This window comes from Bos javanicus, chromosome 9, assembly GCF_032452875.1.
Source record: "Bos javanicus breed banteng chromosome 9, ARS-OSU_banteng_1.0, whole genome shotgun sequence".
NCBI lineage: Eukaryota > Metazoa > Chordata > Mammalia > Artiodactyla > Bovidae > Bos > Bos javanicus.
The window spans coordinates 11,650,142-11,672,472 of NC_083876.1; the positions used below are offsets into that span (position 1 = coordinate 11,650,142).

The following is a 22,331-nucleotide window of genomic DNA, read 5'->3' on the forward strand; positions in this document are numbered from 1 at the left end:
TCTGCTATTCTGGTACCTAACATTAATGGCACACCCCTTCAAAATATCTAGATAGGCCATTGTTTCTCAGTAATGGATGTGCCAACAAGGAGGTAGATAAATGCATAAGAAATGTGTGAGAAATATAATCTCCAGAGAACATTTCACTTTGAAATAGTTTAATATAATTAATTTGAGAAGGAGGAAAGGATTACTTGAAGTAGAATATTTTTTTTTCCCAGGTGGAAAATGTTCTAGAATACTTTCCACAGTGAAAAGAAAATGCCTACGACCTACCAAAAAATGGAATTTATGTTTTTATTTATTATATAATATTTTAAATTATCTGAAAGGCTATCATTTTTGAAATTAAAATGTTAATTTTGGAATATTAAATATGCTTTTAAGTACATTTATAATAAACTGTCACGATATATTAAGATTAAAATGTCTTAGTTAAGTCGGTGCTGAAATATTGTGCAATTCTTCAAAGGCAAGAAAAGTAACACAAAATATACTTTTTCAAATTCTAAATATATTAATTTCCCAATGCTTATGCTTTTATTTAAAATCTTTAAATTGTTGCATTCATTCTTTCTTTGATTGATTTTAGTGCCATGTTTGAGACTTCTTCATGGTTTGTCATTAAAGTTTGTCATATCACATTATATGTTACATATTTTTATTATTCATGCCATTGTGTTGATTCACATTTCCATGTCTAACTATAAATTTGCTGATTTCTTTCTTTTGTTTCCATCATTATGTGCATTTAATTCATTGAAGAACAAGAAAAATATAACTCATCCACAAAAGGTAAATATTAACGTAACTTTTTAACAATTGAATATTGTTTCTTTTCTCTCATAGTATATGAGTTATGTATGAGCTACATTATTTAACGGATAGCTTTTTTGCCTGCATTGATTTTGTAGGGCATTTGGTGTCAATTGTTTTGTATTGTGAGCAGTTCACATCAAAGAAGAGAGGATTAAAATTAAAAGTAGCTTTGCTTCAAAATTTAATTTTCGATACTGACAACTAGAAAGCAGTTCTCTTTAGAAATGAGTAGCATATTTATTTTATGTTTTTTGCATTCCCTTGCACTCATAGATACAGGGTTCAATGGTTACTGTCTATAATGCAAAGGAGTAGAAAATCCCTAGGTTTTCCTTCTAACCTTATGGAATATTTGGCCCCTGCAGTCATGCATTGGAAAGTGGCTGCCAGAATTCCTGCTCCTCTTGGCCCCAGGAGGGTTAGAACATCCATCAGTTCTTCCTTCTTGAGGGACACTCGAGGGAAACCATTTATCCTGCTGTTTTGCCACCTTGCTGACCTGCCCTGCCCTTCGAATCACATGTGATATTTGGTCTTTGTATTTGAATCTCATGTAGATGCAGACGTCAACCCACTCTCACGTGCCATCTTATTAGATGTGACTATTAGCTTGATAGTTAAATATTTGAATATGAGATTTCAGCTTAAAGAAATAATATTAGCAATGCTAAAAGATTATATAATTTAACAAAAGTACCTTTGCTCCCTCTTTGTAGCTTGATGATGTAATTATTGTTCCCAGTAACTCTAAAAGTTGGTCCTGAGAGGACCTTTTATGAAAAATAAAGCTCAGATTGAGAGAGGTTCAGAGATTTACCCATCCACCCTGGTGATGTGACATAGATTACAAGCCCATCTCCCACTTTGGACCTCCTTCCTCTATACTTGATTGCATTCTATTTTAATAGGCACAAATCCCAAGTTTACTCCTAACTTTGAGTACAGTGAAGTATGTGTTATATCTCTCAATGTCATAGATTGAAAATGGAGGTAATATTCAAGTACTTATATTAGTTTGAGTTTATGAAAATTTATTTATATTCTAGCACATAATACATATTCTGACAAAGTGTCTGAAATACTAGACAATGAATAGATATTAATAAAAATAAAATGTTATTCAGATCAAGATGTTATGAGATGCTAGGCTTTGGTCCCTAGATTTTTCATAGATTTCTGGCCATCTTGCATTTTTAATTCAGGTATCAGAAACACAAATTTAGGTTCAGTGGTATGGCCAATGCATTTGTGCTTACATTCAGAAGAATTTATTTAGACTTGCAAGATAAATTTTAGTATGCTAAAAGATGTTATATTGGAGATGGGTCAATGACCTCATTCGTTTAGCCGAAAATAAGTATAATAATTGTTCAGTTGGAGAGCTCTTCCCCTATATTATTACTAGCCAAAGCTTTAATTTGCTAATTGAAACAATGCAAAATTCATGGGTTGTACAACTTCAAGTGTAGGAAGTATGGACCTCTGCAGCCGCACTACAGAGCATGTCAGGTGGTTACATTTTAACAAGGTCGTTTTTGTCCTAACTGAGGTGTGTCATCATTCTTCCAAGTCTTCCTGGGACATGGGATGTAGATAAGTTTCATGGGATGTACCATGTGACTGAAAACAATCGAAGAGACTTGTTTCCAAATGCAACCAGTAAGGCAGAGAGCAGTCCAGGATGCTGCATTTCTCTCCTGGGATTTAAGGGAGCCACAGCTTAGCCATGAAAAGCGTGGGCAACCTGGAAAAGATATAAGCAAATTCAAGAAATTTCTTTTGAGTCGGATTGTAGGTTCACCTGCCCCATAGGAAAGAAAACGTTTTATTTTGCATAGAAACCCTGCTGCTGTGAGCTGACCTTTCTGAGGTCGACTATATTTAGAATTAGGTTATCCTGAGTGCTCCCTGAGTGTTAGGTACTGCCTTAACTACAGGAGGTAACAGCCTGCAGGCTTACAGGACCCCTAGTGAGAGGTGGCTTTTGATGAATTGCAGACAAATTTGTAAGATGTTTCCAGTTTGTCCAGGATTTATGAGGTTTCATAAGACACAAGATTTTCAGTGTTAAAACCAGGAAAGCTCTGGGCAATATCACCAGGTCACCCTACCCAAAGGGGACGTAGGGGACCAGTATATAATTTTCAAGCGTATTTTGTAAAACACATCCAGAGAGGTATAATATACTGAACATTTTTAATATGAGTTAGAGATTATAGGGCACTTCCTCTAGGTCAGTGTCTTGACTAACAAGGTCATCTCTTCATCTCATCATATTTCTGCCCCAACTTGAGACATAACTATCCATATCCTCATTTATCAACTGAGGGAGTTACAGCATAGAGAGATGCAGAGCCAGACCCCAGGTCAGCTGCTCATTGGGGAAGTGCTTGGCCAGGAATGGGGCTTGAGCCTCACTTTGGAGCCCTTGTGCTGAACCACTTTGCTCGGCCGCCTCTCCCACATTCAGCACTGACCAAGCACCCACTGAGGGGTGACACTGCATAATCAGGGTAATGACCCAGGACAAGCTGAAGGAAGGTGTAGTGATTCCTCTTTTAGAAAGAGGGCAGAGGATGCCCGGAAGAGCAGAGCTGCTGCAGGACAGAGCTGGACCTCGAAGCCGCAGCCCACGTCCTGGCCACTCCCTTGGGTCGCGGTCACCTCCCCTTCCTGTGGAGGAGGCCCACTCAGGGGCCCTGCCGCCCCCGGTGACCCATTTTTATGTCTCTCAGCCAAATCTTCCAATCCCTGGCTTGCTCTTCAAGTGAACCCTGCACCCTGAGAAAAGGAAACCACTCTATTCGGACTAAGATGACGCGGTCTAGCGTTGAAAAGTTAACTGAGGAAATAGAAACGTTCACACAGCTTGTTTACCTCTTTCCCACCTCCTCTTTGTATGTTGGAAGCTGAGGTACCCTGTCTTTCTAGGATTCACAGACTGTTTTATAGGCATATTTTAAATCATTCCTTCTCAAAGTAAGCCAATTTTTCCCTCTCTGCTACATTTCTTGGACAGTTTTAAAGAGCCCATGAATGTAGTTTGGGGGCATCGAAATAATGCTATAAGAAGATCAGAACCAGAAATTAAAAGGCTTCAGGTGAGAAAAAATGTTATTATCATAATAAGTTTCTAATTTATATGCCTTTAAGATAGGATCTCTAAAGTGCATTAACTTTTTGCCTTTTGGAAGCAATTTGGAATAACAAAACCCATTATACTGTCTTTTCTACAAGTAAACTTCCCTTTATCATAAGAAATGTGTAGTTTACCCACAGAATGAAGTGCAATTACAGTTCAAGTAACTAAAGGGTTGAAAAGGAATGAGCTAGCATCTGTTTTGTGGTCCTGTTTAACTAATAAAATATATAATAATTATTGTAAGCAGGTCATGAGGGCCATTTAAGGATATCTGTAGTCAACTGAATTTTTAAACTTCTGTTAGAAAAATGCTCCAATAAATTATCTGTCTCTTCTTTTTGAAGTGTTGACAAGAGTAGTTTGAATGGCAAGCACTCAACCTATAATCTTTATGGAACTATTAGCATTAATCTGAATTAAATGTAATTCAGATTAAAAGTGAAAAACATCATTTTAATGGTTTTATGTTATATTGTTTATTGTTTATGGAGTTTCTTTTGAAACATGTTATAGGAGAAAAATCATGTCTCTTGGCTTTTGCCAATATAAGTAAACTAATTTATTTGTGAATCCATGGAGGCAGAATTATTTTAACTGTCATTATGTAGAAAAGGATTTTGGCTTTATTCACATTTTTCTTAACTGCATTTTGAGTAGGTGCATATTACCCAGGTGATTCATTTGATGTTACTGTGTGTAAAGATTTCAAGTTATTTAATCTTCTAGGGCTTTGCTTTTCTTGAACACTTATGATGAATATTCATGAATATTTAGTCATAAACATTTAGAGCTCTGTTAGTAAAAGCATCAAACTGGTCCATTTCTCTTTTTATCACAAACCTATGTTTGTCATTCTAGCCTTCTTTTCTTGTTTGTTTGTTTTTGATTACTGTCTTTATTTTTCTTTCTTTTTTTCTTTTTTAAGTTTATTTAATTGGAGGCTAACTACTTTACAATATTGTATTGGTTTTGCCATACATCAACATGAATCCGCCACGGGTGTACACGTGCTCCCAATCCTGAACCCTCCTCCCACTTCTAGCCTTCTTTTTAAACTTTAGGGACATATGAAAGTGGTCCATGTACAGTAGTTCTGAACTCTTGGTTTGGACCCATTTTTTTCTGTTCTGCTGATTCAAATGTGATGCTTTATAATAGTATTAAAGACTCGTAAAGTTTTAAGTATTTAACACTTGAATTGACCAGGTGTCAGTTTGCCAGAAATGCACCCTTGAGGGAGAAGAGTTTTGCCCCTTCCTCCCTGATTCTGCAAGAGAAGGTAAAAGGTGGATGTCTAGCCATGAATAGACCTTTTGGGTTTTCTCCTCTAAAGCTGTGTATTTCCCCTAAATACTGTAATTTTGTTTTCTAAACTTTAAAATCTGTCAACACTTTTTGCAAAAAAGAAAGGAGACATTGAATTTAGTAGTTATGCCACATCAAACCTTTCAAGATAGATTCTGTTGCCTCCAGTGTAATTGGATTAACAAAAAATGATGGATAAACATGTTAAGAGATCCTGGGGATGAACAGCATGACCCTTTGTGTTCCCAGAGAAGCCTTAAGTCCATGGACTACTCTCACGAAGATTGTGTTCTATGCAGAGCCTTGTAAGGAGGACAGTGCTTGCTCTCAAGACAGACATACACATAAAAAGCTATTTAAACCTGTGTAACAAAAGGGCAGGGTCAAATGACAGATTTTTCATTTGACTTTCTCATCCGCCCAGTATCAGATTAATATTTTCACTGTTACTCTGGGGCTTGGCTGTTTTGACACTGAAAGTGATACATGGGGCTGGAAATCCTGAACTTTGTTTTAGACAGTTGAGTGAAAATCAGCTAAAACAAGAGATGACCTTGGGGTTTTGGCTGCAGACAAAAGAGATTTAAGTGATAATACATAGAAGTTACCTATTTCCTCTAAATCAATATTCCATTTCAATTTTCTATGCCAAAACACAGCCTCTTTTCAAATTCTTAAAGGCGATATGGTTCTTTTTACTTTGCATGTGTCATTTACTTGTTACATTTTATCTTTCTCATCCTGGATAGACAGTATCTTTTATTTTATTGTTTATATTACTGTAGCATAATCCTTAACATCCAAGAGAATCATGAAAGGGCACATTTCTCCCCTTGCAAATTGAAATTCATTTTATTCTAGGAAAATGACCCAGAATATGGGCATTGCTGTAGTGTCAGAATATTTGAAATATTTACTCTTTAGATACACATGTTCTATATGTTGAGGCAAGAGAAGTGGGTATGTGGGTATTGTATCAAAGTTGCTTATTATGCTTGTATGACTCCAAAGATAAGGATAGACGTAAAAAGACTGCTTTATCTTTTAAAAAAATTATAAAAAATAACCAAATATAACTGGGAATTTTTGCCCCTTAATTTCTATGGTTTTAGTAAATTGGCAAACAAAGAAAATAGTAAAAATGCTGGAAATTCGGGCAAACAAAAAAAAAAAGTAAAAATGCTGGAAATTCGTTAGTTGAGCAAGAGACAAAGTTGTTAGCTTCCTATTTTTTAAAAATATCGGAAAAATATCAAAATTTATTGAGACGGTACAGAGTCAGAGTCTACAACAGCAGGAAGTTACTCTAAGTGATGTCTTAGAGTTTTCATTTTCTTTACAAGTGAAAACTCCGTAAAGGTGAGATGTCAGGACTGATAAATTCGCACTGATGAATGGTGTGTGTCTGAGGTTTTAATCTCTGCCAAGTATTTTTGAGTCCTGAGCTCTTACCATGCTACCCCATTGCTTCCAGGCGTGTGGAGAAGGTTCCTACATCTTAACAGTTTGCGTTCCTCTAAAGTCTAAAAACCCATGTGTAGGGATAAGTTTTGCAGTCTTGAATTTCCTAATATAAAAGCATCTTCCTTTCTCTTCAGGCTGTGTATACCTTACAAAGTTTACAGATTCAGTCAGCTCATTTTTTTTCATCTTTTATTACTTTCTAATCTCCACATTTCCTGCTACATTGTTCAGTGTATTTGAGTGCCCACCAGGAGTGATTTGTAAAAATAAATGCTTCAGAGAAGGGCTTTCCTCAGGGCTGTCAGTAACAGGCATTGCAGATATCTCATTCATATGTTTAATTCTGACAGCTTTCGGGCCTGGGGTCGTTTATCATCACTTTGAGACACATTAGACCCAGATCAGGGCTTCACTGTCGCCAAACTCGTTTTGATGCAAAGGCACTAAAATTTCATACAGTGTGGTAGCAAGCTTTAGACAAGGTTGTTATCCTGTACAAATGTTACCATGTTTTACTTTTCACACATGTGTTAGCTAATCTTGTTATAAAAAAAATACTCAATAACCTTTTTGCTGCTAAGTTGCTTCAGTCGTGTCCGACTCTGTGCGACCTCATAGATGGCAGCCCACCAGGCTCCCCCATCCCTGGGATTCTCCTGGCAAGAATACTGGAGTGGGTTGCCATTGCCTTCTCCAATGCATGAAAGTGAAAAGTGAAAGTGAAGTCGGTCAGTCATGTCCAACTCTTAGCGACCCCATGGACTGCAGCCTGCCAGGCTCCTCCGTTCATGAGATTTTTCCAGGCAAGAGTACTGGAGTGGGGTGCCATTGCCTTTTTACTTTAATATATTTAATAATACAGAAATTTTCATTACCTCTATTCCCTTTTATACTCGTATTTCACCTAGAATACTTGAAAATGTAGGTTTAGCAATAAATTTTATGGATTGTCTGTTTTGCCTATAAACACAAATGTTTGAAATTGCAAATTCATGTTAATTTCTAGATGCACAGGGAGAAATGTGAAAGACTTAAGGAATTTGAAAAGAACACAATTTTATTTACATAATTGTAAATTCAAGAATAATATGTAAAATATATTTATGAAAATTTAATGTTTAAATAATAATTATCTTACATTACACAGGGCCATGATATTTACAGTGTTTTAAAGCAGGTCATGAACGTCTACCAAGTCAAAGGAGTTTCCCCGAAAACTGCATTTCTCTTCGGAAGAGGTGATACCTTCAGAATTTTTCAGTGATGGATTAGGGAAGACTTATTAATGATTCTTTAGCTTTATTTTAAGTCATAAGCCTCTTTAATAATCTTATGAAAGGATAGATCTAGAAAAGTGCATATAGGTCCAAACGCAATATTTGCAAATGATTGCAGCTTCTTCATAGTTTCTCCCAAGATCACCTATAATACTGGATTAAGGATTCACAGCACAACATGGAGCATGAAAATATAAGTAATTATATTACTCTGTCTTTACCTTTAATAATATCTAATATTTTCCATTAAAAAAACTCTAGAAAGTCTTACCCTTTGTGTTCCAATCAGTTATCCTTGTTGAATTTAGAAGACAAGAAATGATTTCACAAGTTTTTTTTTAACTTAAACTCTTTTTTTAAATTTTATTTTATTTTTTAACTTTACAATATTGTATTACTTTTGCCATATATCAAAATGAATCTACCACAGGTATACATGTGTTCCCCATCCTGAACCCTCCCCATACCATCCCTCTGGGTCGTCCCAGTGCACCAGCCCCAAGCATCCAGTATCATGCATTGAACCTGGACTGGCGACTCGTTTCATATATGATATTATACATGTTTCAATGCCATTCTCCCAAATCATCCCACCCTCTCCCTCTCCCACAGAGTCCAAAAGACTGTTCTATACATCAGTGTCTCTTTTGCTGTCTCGTATACACGGTTACTCTTACCATCTTTCTAAATTCCATATATATGCGTTAGTATACTGTATTGGTGTTTTTCTTTCTGGCTTACTTCACTCTGTATAATAGGCTCCAGTTTCATCCACCTCATTAGAACTTAAACTCTAAGAAAAGTTCTAAACTTTCCCTATTTTTTAAGAATTTTATTTTATTTAAATATAAATTTATTTATTTTAATTGGAGGATAATTACTTTACAATATTGTATTGGTTTTGCCATACATTAACATGTTGAGTTAATATTTGATATAAGTACATTCATTGGATAAAAATGTCAGAGTTTAAAATTAACTGAGGGTTTAAAGTTGATCTAAAGAAAATAGATGAAATTCAATAAGTATCTTTTAGGAAAATTAATACCTGCTTTTTAAAAGACATAATTTATTTAACATCAGACACATCAGTCAGCTTGTAGAAAGCATAGTGAAAAATTCTGGCTTTTTAAAAAAAGCTTCTATATAAAATTACAGTGTTAATTATACTCTAGTGGCTAGGGGAAATGAATTATATTACTATCACTCTATGGGAATTATAACTGAAGCTATATTTTCATTAAAATACTAAGTGAAATTATGTGATAATTACATTTGTTGTAAAACATGAGCAAGGTTGTTTAACTCTCTAGTATGTGGCAGTATTGAAATTAAAAAAAAATTAAAACCCAGATGTTCTCCAAATTTAAAATCTTTTTAAAAAGGAATAGTGACTGGCATTTTGATGATTTGTTAGTTTCCAATGCTACCAGTATTCAGAGTGCTCCCAAAATGTAAATTTAATGCTAGGATTTATGGAAGAATTAGAAAATATTTTATTTCATATTTTAATTTTGCTATTAGCATTAACATTGTTAATATAAAAAATTTAATAATGAATAATCATTCTTTTCAAAGTAAGATATTTGAGCTGTCTGGGCTGTGGTTAATTTTACTTTTTTTTTTTTTTTTTTTTTTTTAATTCTTCCAATTTTATTTTATTTTTAAACTTTACATAATTGTATTAGTTTTGCCAAATATCAAAATGAATCCGCCACAGGTATACATGTGTTCCCCATCCCGAACCCTCCTCCCTCCTCCCTCCCCATACCATCCCTCTGGGCCGTCCCAGTGCACCAGCCCCAAGCATCCAGCATCATGCATCGAACCTGGACTGGCAACTCGTTTCCTACATGATATTTTACATGTTTCATTGCCATTCTCCCACATCTTCCCACCCTCTCCCTCTCCCACAGAGTCCATAAGACTGTTCTATACATCAGTGTCTCTTTTGCTGTCTCGTACACCGGGTTATTGTTACCATCTTTCTAAATTCCATATATATGCGTTAGTATACTGTATTTATGTTTTTCCTTCTGGCTTACTTCACTCTGTATAATAGGCTCCAGTTTCATCCACCTCATTAGTACTGATTCAAATGTATTCTTTTTAATGGCTGAGTAATACTCCATTGTGTATATGTACCACAGCTTTCTTATCCATTCATCTGCTGATGGACATCTAGGTTGCTTCCACGTCTTGGCTATTATAAACAGTGCTGCGATGAACATTGGAGTACACGTGTCTCTTTCCCTTCTGGTTTCCTCAGTGTGTATGCCCAGCAGTGGGATTGCTGGGTCATAAGGCAGTTCTATTTCCAGTTTTTTAAGGAATCTCCACACTGTTCTCCATAGTGGCTGTACTAGTTTGCATTCCCACCAACAGTGTAAGAGAGTTCCCTTTTCTCCACACCCTCTCCAGCATTTATTATTTGTAGACTTTTGGATCGCAGCCATTCTGACTAGTGTGAAATGGTACCTCATAGTGGTTTTGATTTGCATTTCTCTGATAATGAGTGATGTTGAGCATCTTTTCATGTGTTTGTTAGCCATCTGTATGTCTTTTTTGGAGAAATGTCTATTTAGTTCTTTGGCCCATTTTTTGATTGGGTCATTTATTTTTCTGGAGTTGAGCTGTAGGAGTTGCTTGTATATTTTTGAGATTAGTTGTTTGTCGGTTGCTTCATTTGCTATTATTTTCTCCCATTCTGAAGGCTGTCTTTTCACCTTGCTAATAGTTTCCTTTGATGTGCAGAAGCTTTTAAGGTTAATTAGGTCCCATTTGTTTATTTTTGCTTTTATTTCCCATATTCTGGGAGGTGGGTCATAGAGGATCCTGCTGTGATGTATGTCGGAGAGTGTTTTGCCTATGTTCTCCTCTAGGAGTTTTATAGTTTCTGGTCTTACGTTTAGATCTTTAATCCATTTTGAGTTTATTTTTGTGTATGGTGTTAGAAAGTGGTCCAGTTTCATTCTTTTACAAGTGGTTGACCAGATTTCCCAGCACCACTTGTTAAAGAGATTGTCTTTAATCCATTGTATATTCTTGCCTCCTTTGTCGAAGATAAGGTGTCCATATGTGCGTGGATTTATCTCTGGGCTTTCTATTTTATTCCATTGATCAATATTTCTGTCTTTGTGCCAGTACCATACTGTCTTGATAACTGTGGCTTTGTAGTAGAGCCTGAAGTCAGGTAAGTTGATTCCTCCAGTTCCATTCTTCTTTCTCAAGATCGCTTTGGCTATTCGAGGTTTTTTGTATTTCCATACAAATTGTGAAATTATTTGATCTAGCTCTGTGAAGAATACTGTTGGTAGCTTGATAGGGATTGCGTTGAATCTATAAGTTGCTTTGGGTAGTATACTCATTTTCACTATATTGATTCTTCCAATCCATGAACATGGTAAATTTCTCCATCTATTAGTGTCCTCTTTGATTTCTTTCACCAGTGTTTTATAGTTTTCTATATATAGGTCTTTAGTTTCTTTAGGTAGATATATTCCTAAGTATTTTATTCTTTCCGTTGCAATGGTGAATGGAATTGTTTCCTTAATTTCTCTTTCTGTTTTCTCATTATTAGTGTATAGGAATGCAAGGGATTTCTGTGTGTTGATTTTATATCCTGCAACTTTACTGTAGTCATTGATTATTTCTAGTAATTTTCTGGTGGACTCTTTAGGGTTTTCTATGTAGAGGATCATGTCATCTGCAAATAGTGAGAGTTTTACTTCTTCTTTTCCAATTTGGATTCCTTTTATTTCTTTTTCTGCTCTGATTGCTGTGGCCAAAACTTCCAAAACTATGTTGAATAGTAATGGTGAAAGTGGGCACCCTTGTCTTGTTCCTGACTTTAGAGGAAATGCTTTCAATTTTTCACCATTGAGGATAATGTTTGCAGTGAGTTTGTCATATATAGCTTTTATTATGTTGAGGTATGTTCCTTCTATTCCTGCTTTCTGGAGAGTTTTTATCATAAATGGATGTTGAATTTTGTCAAAGGCTTTCTCTGCATCTATTGAGATAATCATATGGTTTTTATTTTTCAATTTGTTAATGTGGTGTATTACATTGATTGATTTGCGGATATTGAAGAATCCTTGCATCCCTGGGATAAAGCCCACTTGATCATGGTGTATGATCTTTTTAATGTGTTGTTGGATTCTGATTGCTAGAATTTTGTTAAGGATTTTTGCATCTATGTTCATCAGTGATATTGGCCTGTAGTTTTCTTTTTTTGTGGGATCTTTGTCAGGTTTTGGTATTAGGGTGATGGTGGCCTCATAGAATGAGTTTGGAAGTTTACCTTCCTCTGCAATTTTCTGGAAGAGTTTGAGCAGGATAGGTGTTAGCTCTTCTCTAAATTTTTGGTAGAATTCAGCTGTGAAGCCGTCTGGACCGGGGCTTTTGTTTGCTGGAAGATTTTTGATTACAGTTTCAATTTCCATGCTTGTGATGGGTCTGTTAAGATTTTCTATTTCTTCCTGGTCCAGTTTTGGAAAGTTGTACTTTTCTAAGAATTTGTCCATTTCTTCCACATTGTCCATTTTATTGGCATATAATTGTTGATAGTAGTCTCTTATGATCCTTTGTATTTCTGTGTTGTCTGTTGTGATCTCTCCATTTTCGTTTCTAATTTTGTTGATTTGATTTTTCTCCCTTTGTTTCTTGATGAGTCTGGCTAATGGTTTGTCAATTTTATTTATCCTTTCAAAGAACCAGCTTTTGGTTTTGTTGATTTTTGCTATGGTCTCTTTTGTTTCTTTTGCATTTATTTCTGCTCTAATTTTTAAGATTTCTTTCCTTCTACTAACCCTGGGGTTCTTCATTTCTTCCTTTTCTAGTTGCTTTAGGTGTAGAGTTAGGTTATTTATTTGACTTTTTTCTTGTTTCTTGAGGTGTGCCTGTATTGCTATGAACTTTCCCCTTAGGACTGCTTTTACCGTGTCCCACAGGTTTTGGGTTGTTGTGTTTTCATTTTCATTCGTTTCTATGCAAATTTTGATTTCTTTTTTGATTTCTTCTGTGATTTGTTGGTTATTCAGCAGCGTGTTGTTCAGCCTCCATATGTTGGAATTTTTAATAGTTTTTCTCCTGTAATTGAGATCTAATCTTACTGCATTGTGGTCAGAAAAAATGCTTGGAATGATTTCTATTTTTTTGAATTTACCAAGGCTAGCTTTATGGCCCAGGATGTGATCTATCCTGGAGAAGGTTCCATGTGCGCTTGAGAAAAAGGTGAAATTCATTGTTTTGGGATGAAATGACCTATAGATATCAATTAGGTCTAACTGGTCTATTGTATCGTTTAAAGTTTGTGTTTCCTTGTTAATTTTCTGTTTAGTTGATCTATCCATAGGTGTAAGTGGGGTATTAAAGTCTCCCACTATTATTGTGTTATTGTTAATTTCTCCTTTCATACTTGTTAGCATTTGTCTTACGTACTGTGGTGCTCCCGTGTTGGGTGCATATATGTTTATAATTGTTATATCTTCTTCTTGGATTGATCCTTTGATCATTATGTAGTGACCTTCTTTGTCTCTTTTCACCGCCTTTGTTTTAAAGTCTATTTTATCTGATATGAGTATTGCTACTCCTGCTTTCTTTTGGTCCCTATTTGCATGGAAAATCTTTTTCCAGCCCTTCACTTTCAGTCTGTATGTGTCCCCTGTTTTGAGGTGGGTCTCTTGTAGACAACATATGTAGGGGTCTTGTTTTTGTATCCATTCAGCCAGTCTTTGTCTTTTGGTTGGGGCATTCAACCCATTTACATTTAAGGTAATTACTGATAAGTATGTTCCCGTTGCCATTTACTTTATTGTTTTGTGTTCGAGTTTATACACCGTTTTTGTGTTTCCTGTCTAGAGAATATCCTTTAGTATTTGTTGGAGAGCTGGTTTGGTGGTGCAGAATTCTCTCAGCTTTTGCTTGTCTGAAAAGCTTTTGATTTCTCCTTCATACTTGAATGAGATCCTTGCTGGGTACAATAATCTGGGCTGTAGGTTATTTTCTTTCATCATTTTAAGTATGTCTTGCCATTCCCTCCTGGCTTGAAGAGTTTCTATTGAAAGATCAGCTGTTATCCTTATGGGAATTCCCTTGTGTGTTATTTGTTGTTTTTCCCTTGCTGCTTTTAATATTTGCTCTTTGTGTTTGATCTTTGTTAATTTGATTAATATGTGTCTTGGGGTGTTTCTCCTTGGGTTTATCCTGTTTGGTACTCTCTGGGTTTCTTGGACTTGGGTGATTATTTCCTTCCCCATTTTAGGGAAGTTTTCCACTATTATCTCCTCAAGTATTTTCTCATGGTCTTTCTTTTTGTCTTCTTCTTCTGGAACCCCTATGATTCGAATGTTGTAGCGTTTAATATTGTCCTGGAGGTCTCTGAGATTGTCCTCATTTCTTTTAATTCGTTTTTCTTTTATCCTCTCTGATTCATTTATTTCTACCATTCTATCTTCTAATTCACTAATCCTGTCTTCTGCCTCTGTTATTCTACTATTTGTTGCCTCCAGAGTGTTTTTAATTTCACTTATTGCATTATTCATTATATATTGACTCTTTTTTATTTCTTCTAGGTCCTTGTTAAACCTTTCTTGCATCTTCTCAATCCTTGTCTCCAGGCTATTTATCTGTGATTCCATTTTAGTTTCAAGATTTTGGATCAATTTCACTATCATTATTCGGAATTCTTTATCAGGTAGATTCCCTATCTCTTCCTCTTTTGTTTGGTTTGGTGGGCATTTATCCTGTTCCTTTATCTGCTGAGTATTCCTCTGTCTCTTCATCTTGTTTAAATTGCTGAGTTTGGGGTGTCCTTTCTGTATTCTGGCAGTTTGTGGAGTTCTCTTTATTATGGCGTTTCCTCACTGTATGTGGGTTTGTACAGGTGGCTTGTCAAGGTTTCCTGGTTAGGGAAGCTTGTGTCGGTGTTCTGGTGGGTGGAGCTGTATTTCTTCTCTCTGGAGTGCAATGAAATGTCCAGTAATGAGTTATGAGATGTCTATAGTTTTGGGGTGACTTTGGGCAGCCTGTATCTTGAAGCTCAGGACTGTGTTCCTTTGTTGCTGGAGAATTTGCTTGGTATGTCTTGCCCTGGAACTTATTGGCCCTTGTGTGGTGCTTGGTTTCAGTGTCGGTATGGAGGCATTTGATGAGCTCCTGTGAATGAATGTTCCTTGGAGTCAGGAGTTCCCTGGAGTCAGGGTTTGGACTTAAGTCTCCTGCTTCCGATTATCGGTCTTATTTTTACAGTAGTTTCAAAACTTTTCCTTCTATACAGCACCATTGATAAAACATCTACATTAAAGATGATAAGTTTCTCTACAGTGAGGGTCACTCAGAGAGGTTCACAGGGTTACATAGAGAAGAGAAGAGGGAGGAGGGAGTTAGAGGTGACCCAAATGAGATGAGGTGAATCAATAGTGGAGAGAGTGGGCTAGCCAGTAGTCACTTCCTTATGTGCACTCCACAACTGGACCACTCAGAGATGTTCACGGGGTTATACAGAGAAGAGAAGAAGGAGGAAGGTAACAAAGGTGGCCAGAAGGATAAAAGGGGGAATGAAAAGGAGGGAGACAGATCCAGCCAGTAATCAGTTCCCTAAGTGTTCTCCACCGTCTGGAACACTCAGAAATTCACAGAGTTGGGTAGAGTAGAGAGAGGTTAGGGAGGAGACACAGGCGACCTGGTGGAGAAAAAGGAGGGTCCAAAGGGAGAGAGAGCAGTCAAGCCAGTAATCTCACTCCCTAGTGAAAAATGGGTCCTGAAGATTGGGTCCTTAAAGGTACAAAATTGGTAACAAATACATAAAAGCAAAAATTAAAAATCTAGAGTAGAGTTTGGAATTTCAAAAATACGATGTTAAAGAAAAGAAGAAGGAAAAGAAAGAGAGAAAGAACGAACAAACAAAAACAAACAAGGTCGCAAAAATTATAAAGAAAGTACAGGTACAAAATTGATAACTAATACCAGAGAGCGAAAATTAAAAATCTAGAGTATAGTTTGGAATTTCAAAAATACGATGTTAAAGAAAAGAAGAAGGAAAAGAAAGAGAGAAAAAATGAACAAACAAAAACAAACAAGGTCGTGAAAATTATAAAGAAAGTACAGGTACAAAATTGATAACTAATACCAGAAAGCAAAAATTAAAAATCTAGAGTAGAGTTTGGAATTTCAAAAATACAATGTTAAAAAAAAAAAAAAGAAGAAGAAGAAAAATAAAGAGAGAAAACAAACAAACAAATACGAACAATGTCACAAAAATTATAAAGAAAATACAGGTACAAAATTGATATCAAATACCAAAAAGCATAAATTGAAAATCTAGAGTAAAGTTTGGAATTTCAGATATACAATGTTATATAAAAGAAGAAGAGAAAGAAACAGAGAAGAAGAAGAAAAAAAAAAAATCACAGAAATTATATAAAAAAAAACTATAGGTACAAAATTGATAACATATACCAAAAAGCGAAAATTAAAAATCTAGAGTAGAGTTTGGAATTTCAAAAATACAATGTTAAAGAAAAGAAGAAAAAAACAAAAACCAACAACAAAAAAAACAAGGTCAAAAAATTATAAAATATATATATATGAAGTTTGCTGAAGAAGGAAAAAATAGGGTCTTTTTTTTTTTTTTTTGCAAAGTAATAGGTTATAAAAGTGAAAATTAAAGGAACAATAGAGGACTTAAAATTTTTTTTTTCTCTTAAAAAAAAAAAAGAAAGAATGATCGTAAAAATAATAAAAATATATCTAGGACTTTTTTGTTTCTTTTTTTGTGGGTGTTGTGGGTTCAGTTCATTTTTGGCTAGTTCCTTGGTCAGATTTATATTTCTCAAGATCTATAGGCCACTTCCTATGTAGTCCGTAGTAACCACAGGGTTTTGATCTATTGCCTGTAGCTTCCAAGGCGTTTCCCTCTGTTATATCTTCTTCTGTTTGCTAGTCTCTTCAGTATCTGGTTTCCGCCCTGACTCAAAGGGCACGGTGGAGGACACTTTTTTTTTTTTTTTTTTTTTTTTAGGCTTACTTGTTCAGTCGCGCTGTGGGGAGGGAGGGAGGGAGGGTGCAAACAAATAACACTGGCGTGGGCTCGCAGTGCCTCAGCCACCCTGGGTCTGCCCCCGCTCACGGCGCGTGTAGCCTCCCTGTCCACACTGCTCGGACTCTAGGTTGTTCCGCCGGGAACAATCCGAGGCTGGCCCTGGGCTGCATGCACCTCCCAGGTCCAAGCCGCTCAGGTTCAGGCACTCGGGTAGTCCTCAGAGGCGCAGACTCAGTTGGGCCTGCGTTTTGTACTCTTCCCAGGTCCGAGCGCCAATTTGCTCTTCCCAGGCGAGCGCCAATGCTGCGACTTATCGCCTCCCCGCCACTCGGTTATCTGGATGTAAAACCGGCGCACCTTCTCAGGCAGATGTTGACCGTCCAGACCCCCAAGAAGTTTTAGTTAGCAAAGAAGCCTGCTTACAATTTTATAGATAATGTCTCTCTGGGGCTGCGATTGCCCCCTTCCGGCTCTGGCTGCCTGTCACCGGAGGGGGAAGATCTGCAGCCGGCTATCTCTGTTCAGTCCTTTGTTCCGTGCGCGGGCCTGGCGGTCTTAGGTTAGGGCTGGCTTTTCGCGTGGTAGGTATCCCACAGTCTGGTTTGCTAGCCCAAATTATTTCGCTCAGATAGCGCTCAGGGTATTCAGGCCAGATTCTTACTCTCAGCGATGCAGCCCACGCCGCGCCTCCCTGCCCAGCCCCGATTCGCTAATGGCGGATGCAGGCGTCTGCGCTGCTTCTCTGCTGGGGGAGTTACCGTAGGGCTCGCAATCTGCGAGTTTTAAATTGTTTATTTATTTTTTTCTCCCTGTTATGTTGCCCTCTGTGCTTCCAAAGCTCGGCACAGATTCGGCAGTGAGAAGGTTTCCTGATGTTTGGAAACTTCTCTCTTTTTAAGATTCCCTTCCCGGGACGGAACTCCGTCCCTCCCTCTTTTGTCTCTTTTTTTTTGTTTTTAATATTTTTTCCTACCTCCTTTCGAAGAGTTGGGTTGCTTTTCTGGGTGCCTGATGTCCTCTGCCGGCATTCAGAAGTTGTTTTGTGGAATTTACTCGACGTTTAAATGCTCTTTTGATGAATTTGTGGGGGAGAAAGTGTTCTCCCCGTCCTACTCCTCCGCCATCTTGGCTCCTCCCCCCCTAATTTTACTTTTAACTGCTTACTCAAGAGTTAATCACATTCCAAGGATTTATTTCTAATCATTACCAAGTATATTATTCTCTCTATAAATCATGTACATTTATTCTTTATCAATTTGTGATAAATGTTCTATTTTAGCTGATAAATTTTCTTCATATTTAGATTGACACATCAATAATCCAGAATTGATGTCATTTCATTCCATAACGTACAGTTGAAAAATAAAATGTACAATACACAAAATATGTAGAAAAGCTAACACACACACAGAAGTCCCTCAGTCGTGTCTGACTCTTTGCGACCCCATGGATTGTAGCCCACCAGGCTCCTCGGTCCATGGGATTTTCCAGGCATGAATACTGGAGTGGGTTGCCGTTTCCTTCTCCAGAAAAGCTAAAGAACTGCCCAATTCACACTGAAGCCTCTTCATTGATGTTTACAAAAAGCAATTTTACTGCAACATGACGACTTGTATCAAGAATTATTTTAGAATACACACTAATGTGCACACCATCCGGAAATAAAGAGAAATACTCTTTAAAAATGTGAATTACATGTAATTACCTGACTTTTTTATATAGGTGAACAATAAGCTGTTTGCATTTCACTTCTGATCTTGGAATCCGAGAGCAAGCACAGAGGACATAGAAACGACATTACTGCTGATGAGTCAAGGGTGTCCAGTCATGATTTTGAAAAGAAACTATTTGGAGATTTTCTTTCTTTGACAGCTTAGAGGATGTCAACTTTAACTTCTTTAGGAATAAAGATAGTATATTAATCACTTAATCACTTTTGGGAGGTCAGAGTGAAGTCATTGAACCATTGTAGGACTCAGTTTGTTGTTGGTATTTTTTAAAGTCGTTAAAAATCCTGCCGCTGCTGCTGCAGTTCACCTTTGGTATCCGCCGTGGCCCTGTCCTGCCTCTGAAAGCAGAAGGGCCGACATCCCTTGCCACCAGCAGGTCCTCCTGAGAGCGATACAACACAGACACAGCCTCCTCCGGTGCGCGGGAGGCAGGGGATAAGACTGCATTTAATAAAGGGAAAGAAAAAGAAATGAGAGTAAGAAAGAAAGGAAATGTCATTTCTTTTTGTAAACTTTAGAAAAGCCTTCAGAATTGCTAGTCTGGATGGAGTTGCCTTTAGAAAAGAATAAAAACGAAATATAGCTGGAGATATGCTGCTGCTGCTAAGTCACTTCAGTCGTGTCCGACTCTGTGCGACCCCATAGACGGCAGCCCACTAGGCTCCCCTGTCCCTGGGATTCTCCAGGCAAGAACACTGGAGTGGGTTGCCATTTCCTTCTCCAAAGCAGTGAAAAGTGAAAGTGAAGTCGCTCAGTCGTGTATGACTCTTAGCGACCCCATGGACTGCAGCCTACCAGGCTCCTCCGTCCATGGGATTTTCCAGGCAAGAGTACTGGAGTGGGGTGCCATCACCTTCTCCGTGGAGGTATGTAGCTGATGACAAACCAGCCTGTCTGTAGGGTCTTCCAGGTGTATTAGATGGAAAGCCATCCTTCATTCTTAGGGATGAAAAACCTGGTCTTCTCTAAGGGACAACTGTAACCTGCGTGTACTTTGCTAATCACACATCACCTTCAATCTGAAGCATCTTCCTTAATTTTTCCATGACTTCTTGGTCACCCTGCTACGTGTTTCTCAGGCCCACCCCAGGAATTCTGTGTCTCTTATTTAAAGAAATGAGGTGCTTTCCTGGCAAAGTTAGGTCACCAGAACTATTTCAGACTGCTTTAGGCTGTAGCTCTTGGGAAATAATCTTTTCAATGCTCCCCACCAAGAATTACATGATGCTAAATGTGAAGGTCACAAAGCTATAGGCTAACCAATGTCAAAAATTTCTTAAAATGTCTGTCATTGCTGAGAATATTAAGCTGACATCATTTAAATCCGCTTTTATCACAAGTCGAGATTACTTGGATTTGTTTTAAGCATTAATTGTAGAGTACAGCTGCTTACAGTTCATCTGTTTTCCTCAAAGCCCAAAGCAGATGACCGAGGAGTTACCCGCATCACAGGCAGATGGCAGGCAGCAGACTCCTGTACATTTTCTCACTGGGTATAGGGCTTTCTATAAGTACAGCTCACATTTTCAATAATTTTAATTCTCTTGCATAGCATTTTGTTTTGTAATACTTACTATGACTCCTTATATATTGTCAAGTAAGTAACACATTTAGAAACTGCTCTTCCCAAGGTCTTTATTGAGCCACACTTTAATCACAATAGTTATCATTTACAACCATGAGTCAACATTTTCAAAGCAGGTGTTGTGACTGCTTCATTCACTAACTGTGTCATTGGGGTTGATATCATCTGTCTAATACACTGACTTTAAGCAAAGCAAAACATCTAATAACTTGGTGTGAAAAGATAATTAAAACATTTACCATACATTTCATACCATGTACTTATCTCATGGGCTATTAGTCTGTACTTGGACACACAGCAAAAGCTACATATTTACTGAATTTCCATGAGTGTCAGTGTCTTTTATCAAGGATCACAGGCCATGTTTAATCACTGCAGTGGAAAAGATTTGTTAGCAAGTGTCTTTATAAACTCCTGGTTAGATAGGAAATTGACAACCAGGTCAATTAAATGTATCAGTATTCCCATTCTCCTTTAAATCACAAAACCTCTTGGCAGAAACCCCAGTACATTTGTTACAAAACAATGGGTTTTGGTCAGATATATGTGTATGTAAGCAACTTAATAATAAACTCTAGCACTTGTTGCAGAGATTGGCAAAAGATAAGTTATAAAGCATAAACATAGTCCTCATACAACACAGGTACATGTACACAACTGTATTCTTATTTTTTCATTTGTAAGAATGAAGGAATTAAAGACAGGGTCTTTAAGCTCCTTGTGATAGATTCTGACTTAAAATAGCTCGTACTTTACTGAAGGCAGTACTTCACATCTATACAGTCACACCTGCTACACTACTTAGACGCTTAATGAAGGCTTAACTGGAATACACTCTTTTATTTACAATTTAAAAACCTAAAGTTCTATATCACATTTTCAAGAAGTATGAATTTCGTTTTTGTGGTCAGACAGAGCTTTCAGAAATAGAAAATGAATCTTTTCCTTTAGCAAGCCCAGTTTTTAAGATTGGCAAATATTCATGAAAAACGGTTGGTAGAAATGAAGGATTTAATAAGAATGTCTCAGAAAAGCGGATGCTCTTCCGTTAGAAGAGTTTTTAGGAGCCTGCTTCAGCTGACAATGTTACCTGGTGTGCATGTGTCTCAGTAAACACGTGGAGCTTTGTGTGATGTGTTCGCTTTATATGTACAAGCAACCAGTTCATTCAATAGGGAGCGTATTTTCACAATCAAACTCAATTTTACATAATCACTTATGAAGAATTGATATTATTTCATCTCCGATAAACTCACAGGGTCCTTAGCTTTTGTTACTAACCTTTGTGTCCCCCATCCTGTGTGATTTGAGTCACATTCTTTGTTAGAGCCCCAGTTGCTAGCATTTGATCTTCTGCCTTTTGTTTGTTAATCATGTCATTTTGAGATTTTTACTTGAAATCATTATCAAAAGCATTGCAGTCTTAATTAAACCATTCGGTTCCCCAGAGGTGCTTCGGTGTTTTAACAGATTGCCGTTGTGTGTTTTTGCAGCAAGCTTAGTAGTGGAGGAGCGAACGAGACAGATGAAAATGAAAGTGCATCGATTTAAGCAGACAACAGGGTCTGGTTCTAGTCAAGAACTTGATCGCGAGCAATATTCCAAGGTAAAACCAGTAACTGACCAATAGTTTCCCTGGTAACAAAAAAAAAAGTACAGTGTGGGTAGCAGGTAGGACCAGTGAGCCCTTAAGTTACAGGAGAGAAATTATGCTTCAGATGATGGCCTTGCATCATGGCTTCTCTGCTCTTAACATGGGCACAAGATAGAAGTTTAGTAATGTATCATTTATGAATTTGGATTAAATGTTTTCTAGAAAAAAGAAAATGCTTGATGTTACAGTCATTTAATGATTGTCAGTAGTCAAATTCACATCAGTAAGGTAAATGAAGCCATTTTATCTCTTGAATTTCATTCAACACTCTATTTTAAATATTAAGATGTAGATTTATAGTCATATACTATT

At 37.1% G+C, this 22,331-nt stretch overlaps 1 protein-coding gene across 34 annotated transcripts in view; it reads left to right on the top strand.

Moving 5' to 3' along the window:
* LOC133253673 (regulating synaptic membrane exocytosis protein 1) overlaps positions 1–22,331 on the top strand; it is a 256,940-nt gene that overhangs the window by 124,287 nt on the left and 110,322 nt on the right. For 21 of the 34 annotated variants that reach the window (XM_061427177.1, XM_061427151.1, XM_061427150.1 and 18 more), the window contains one exon: positions 21,859–21,971. The exons of 12 other annotated variants lie outside the window; for them this stretch is intronic. In XM_061427177.1, coding sequence (XP_061283161.1) covers positions 21,859–21,971 — 113 coding nt within the window. Of the gene's footprint in view, positions 1–21,858; positions 21,972–22,114; positions 22,248–22,331 lie in introns of those variants that run through there. One more of the 34 variants, XM_061427180.1, reaches the window with a different exon arrangement.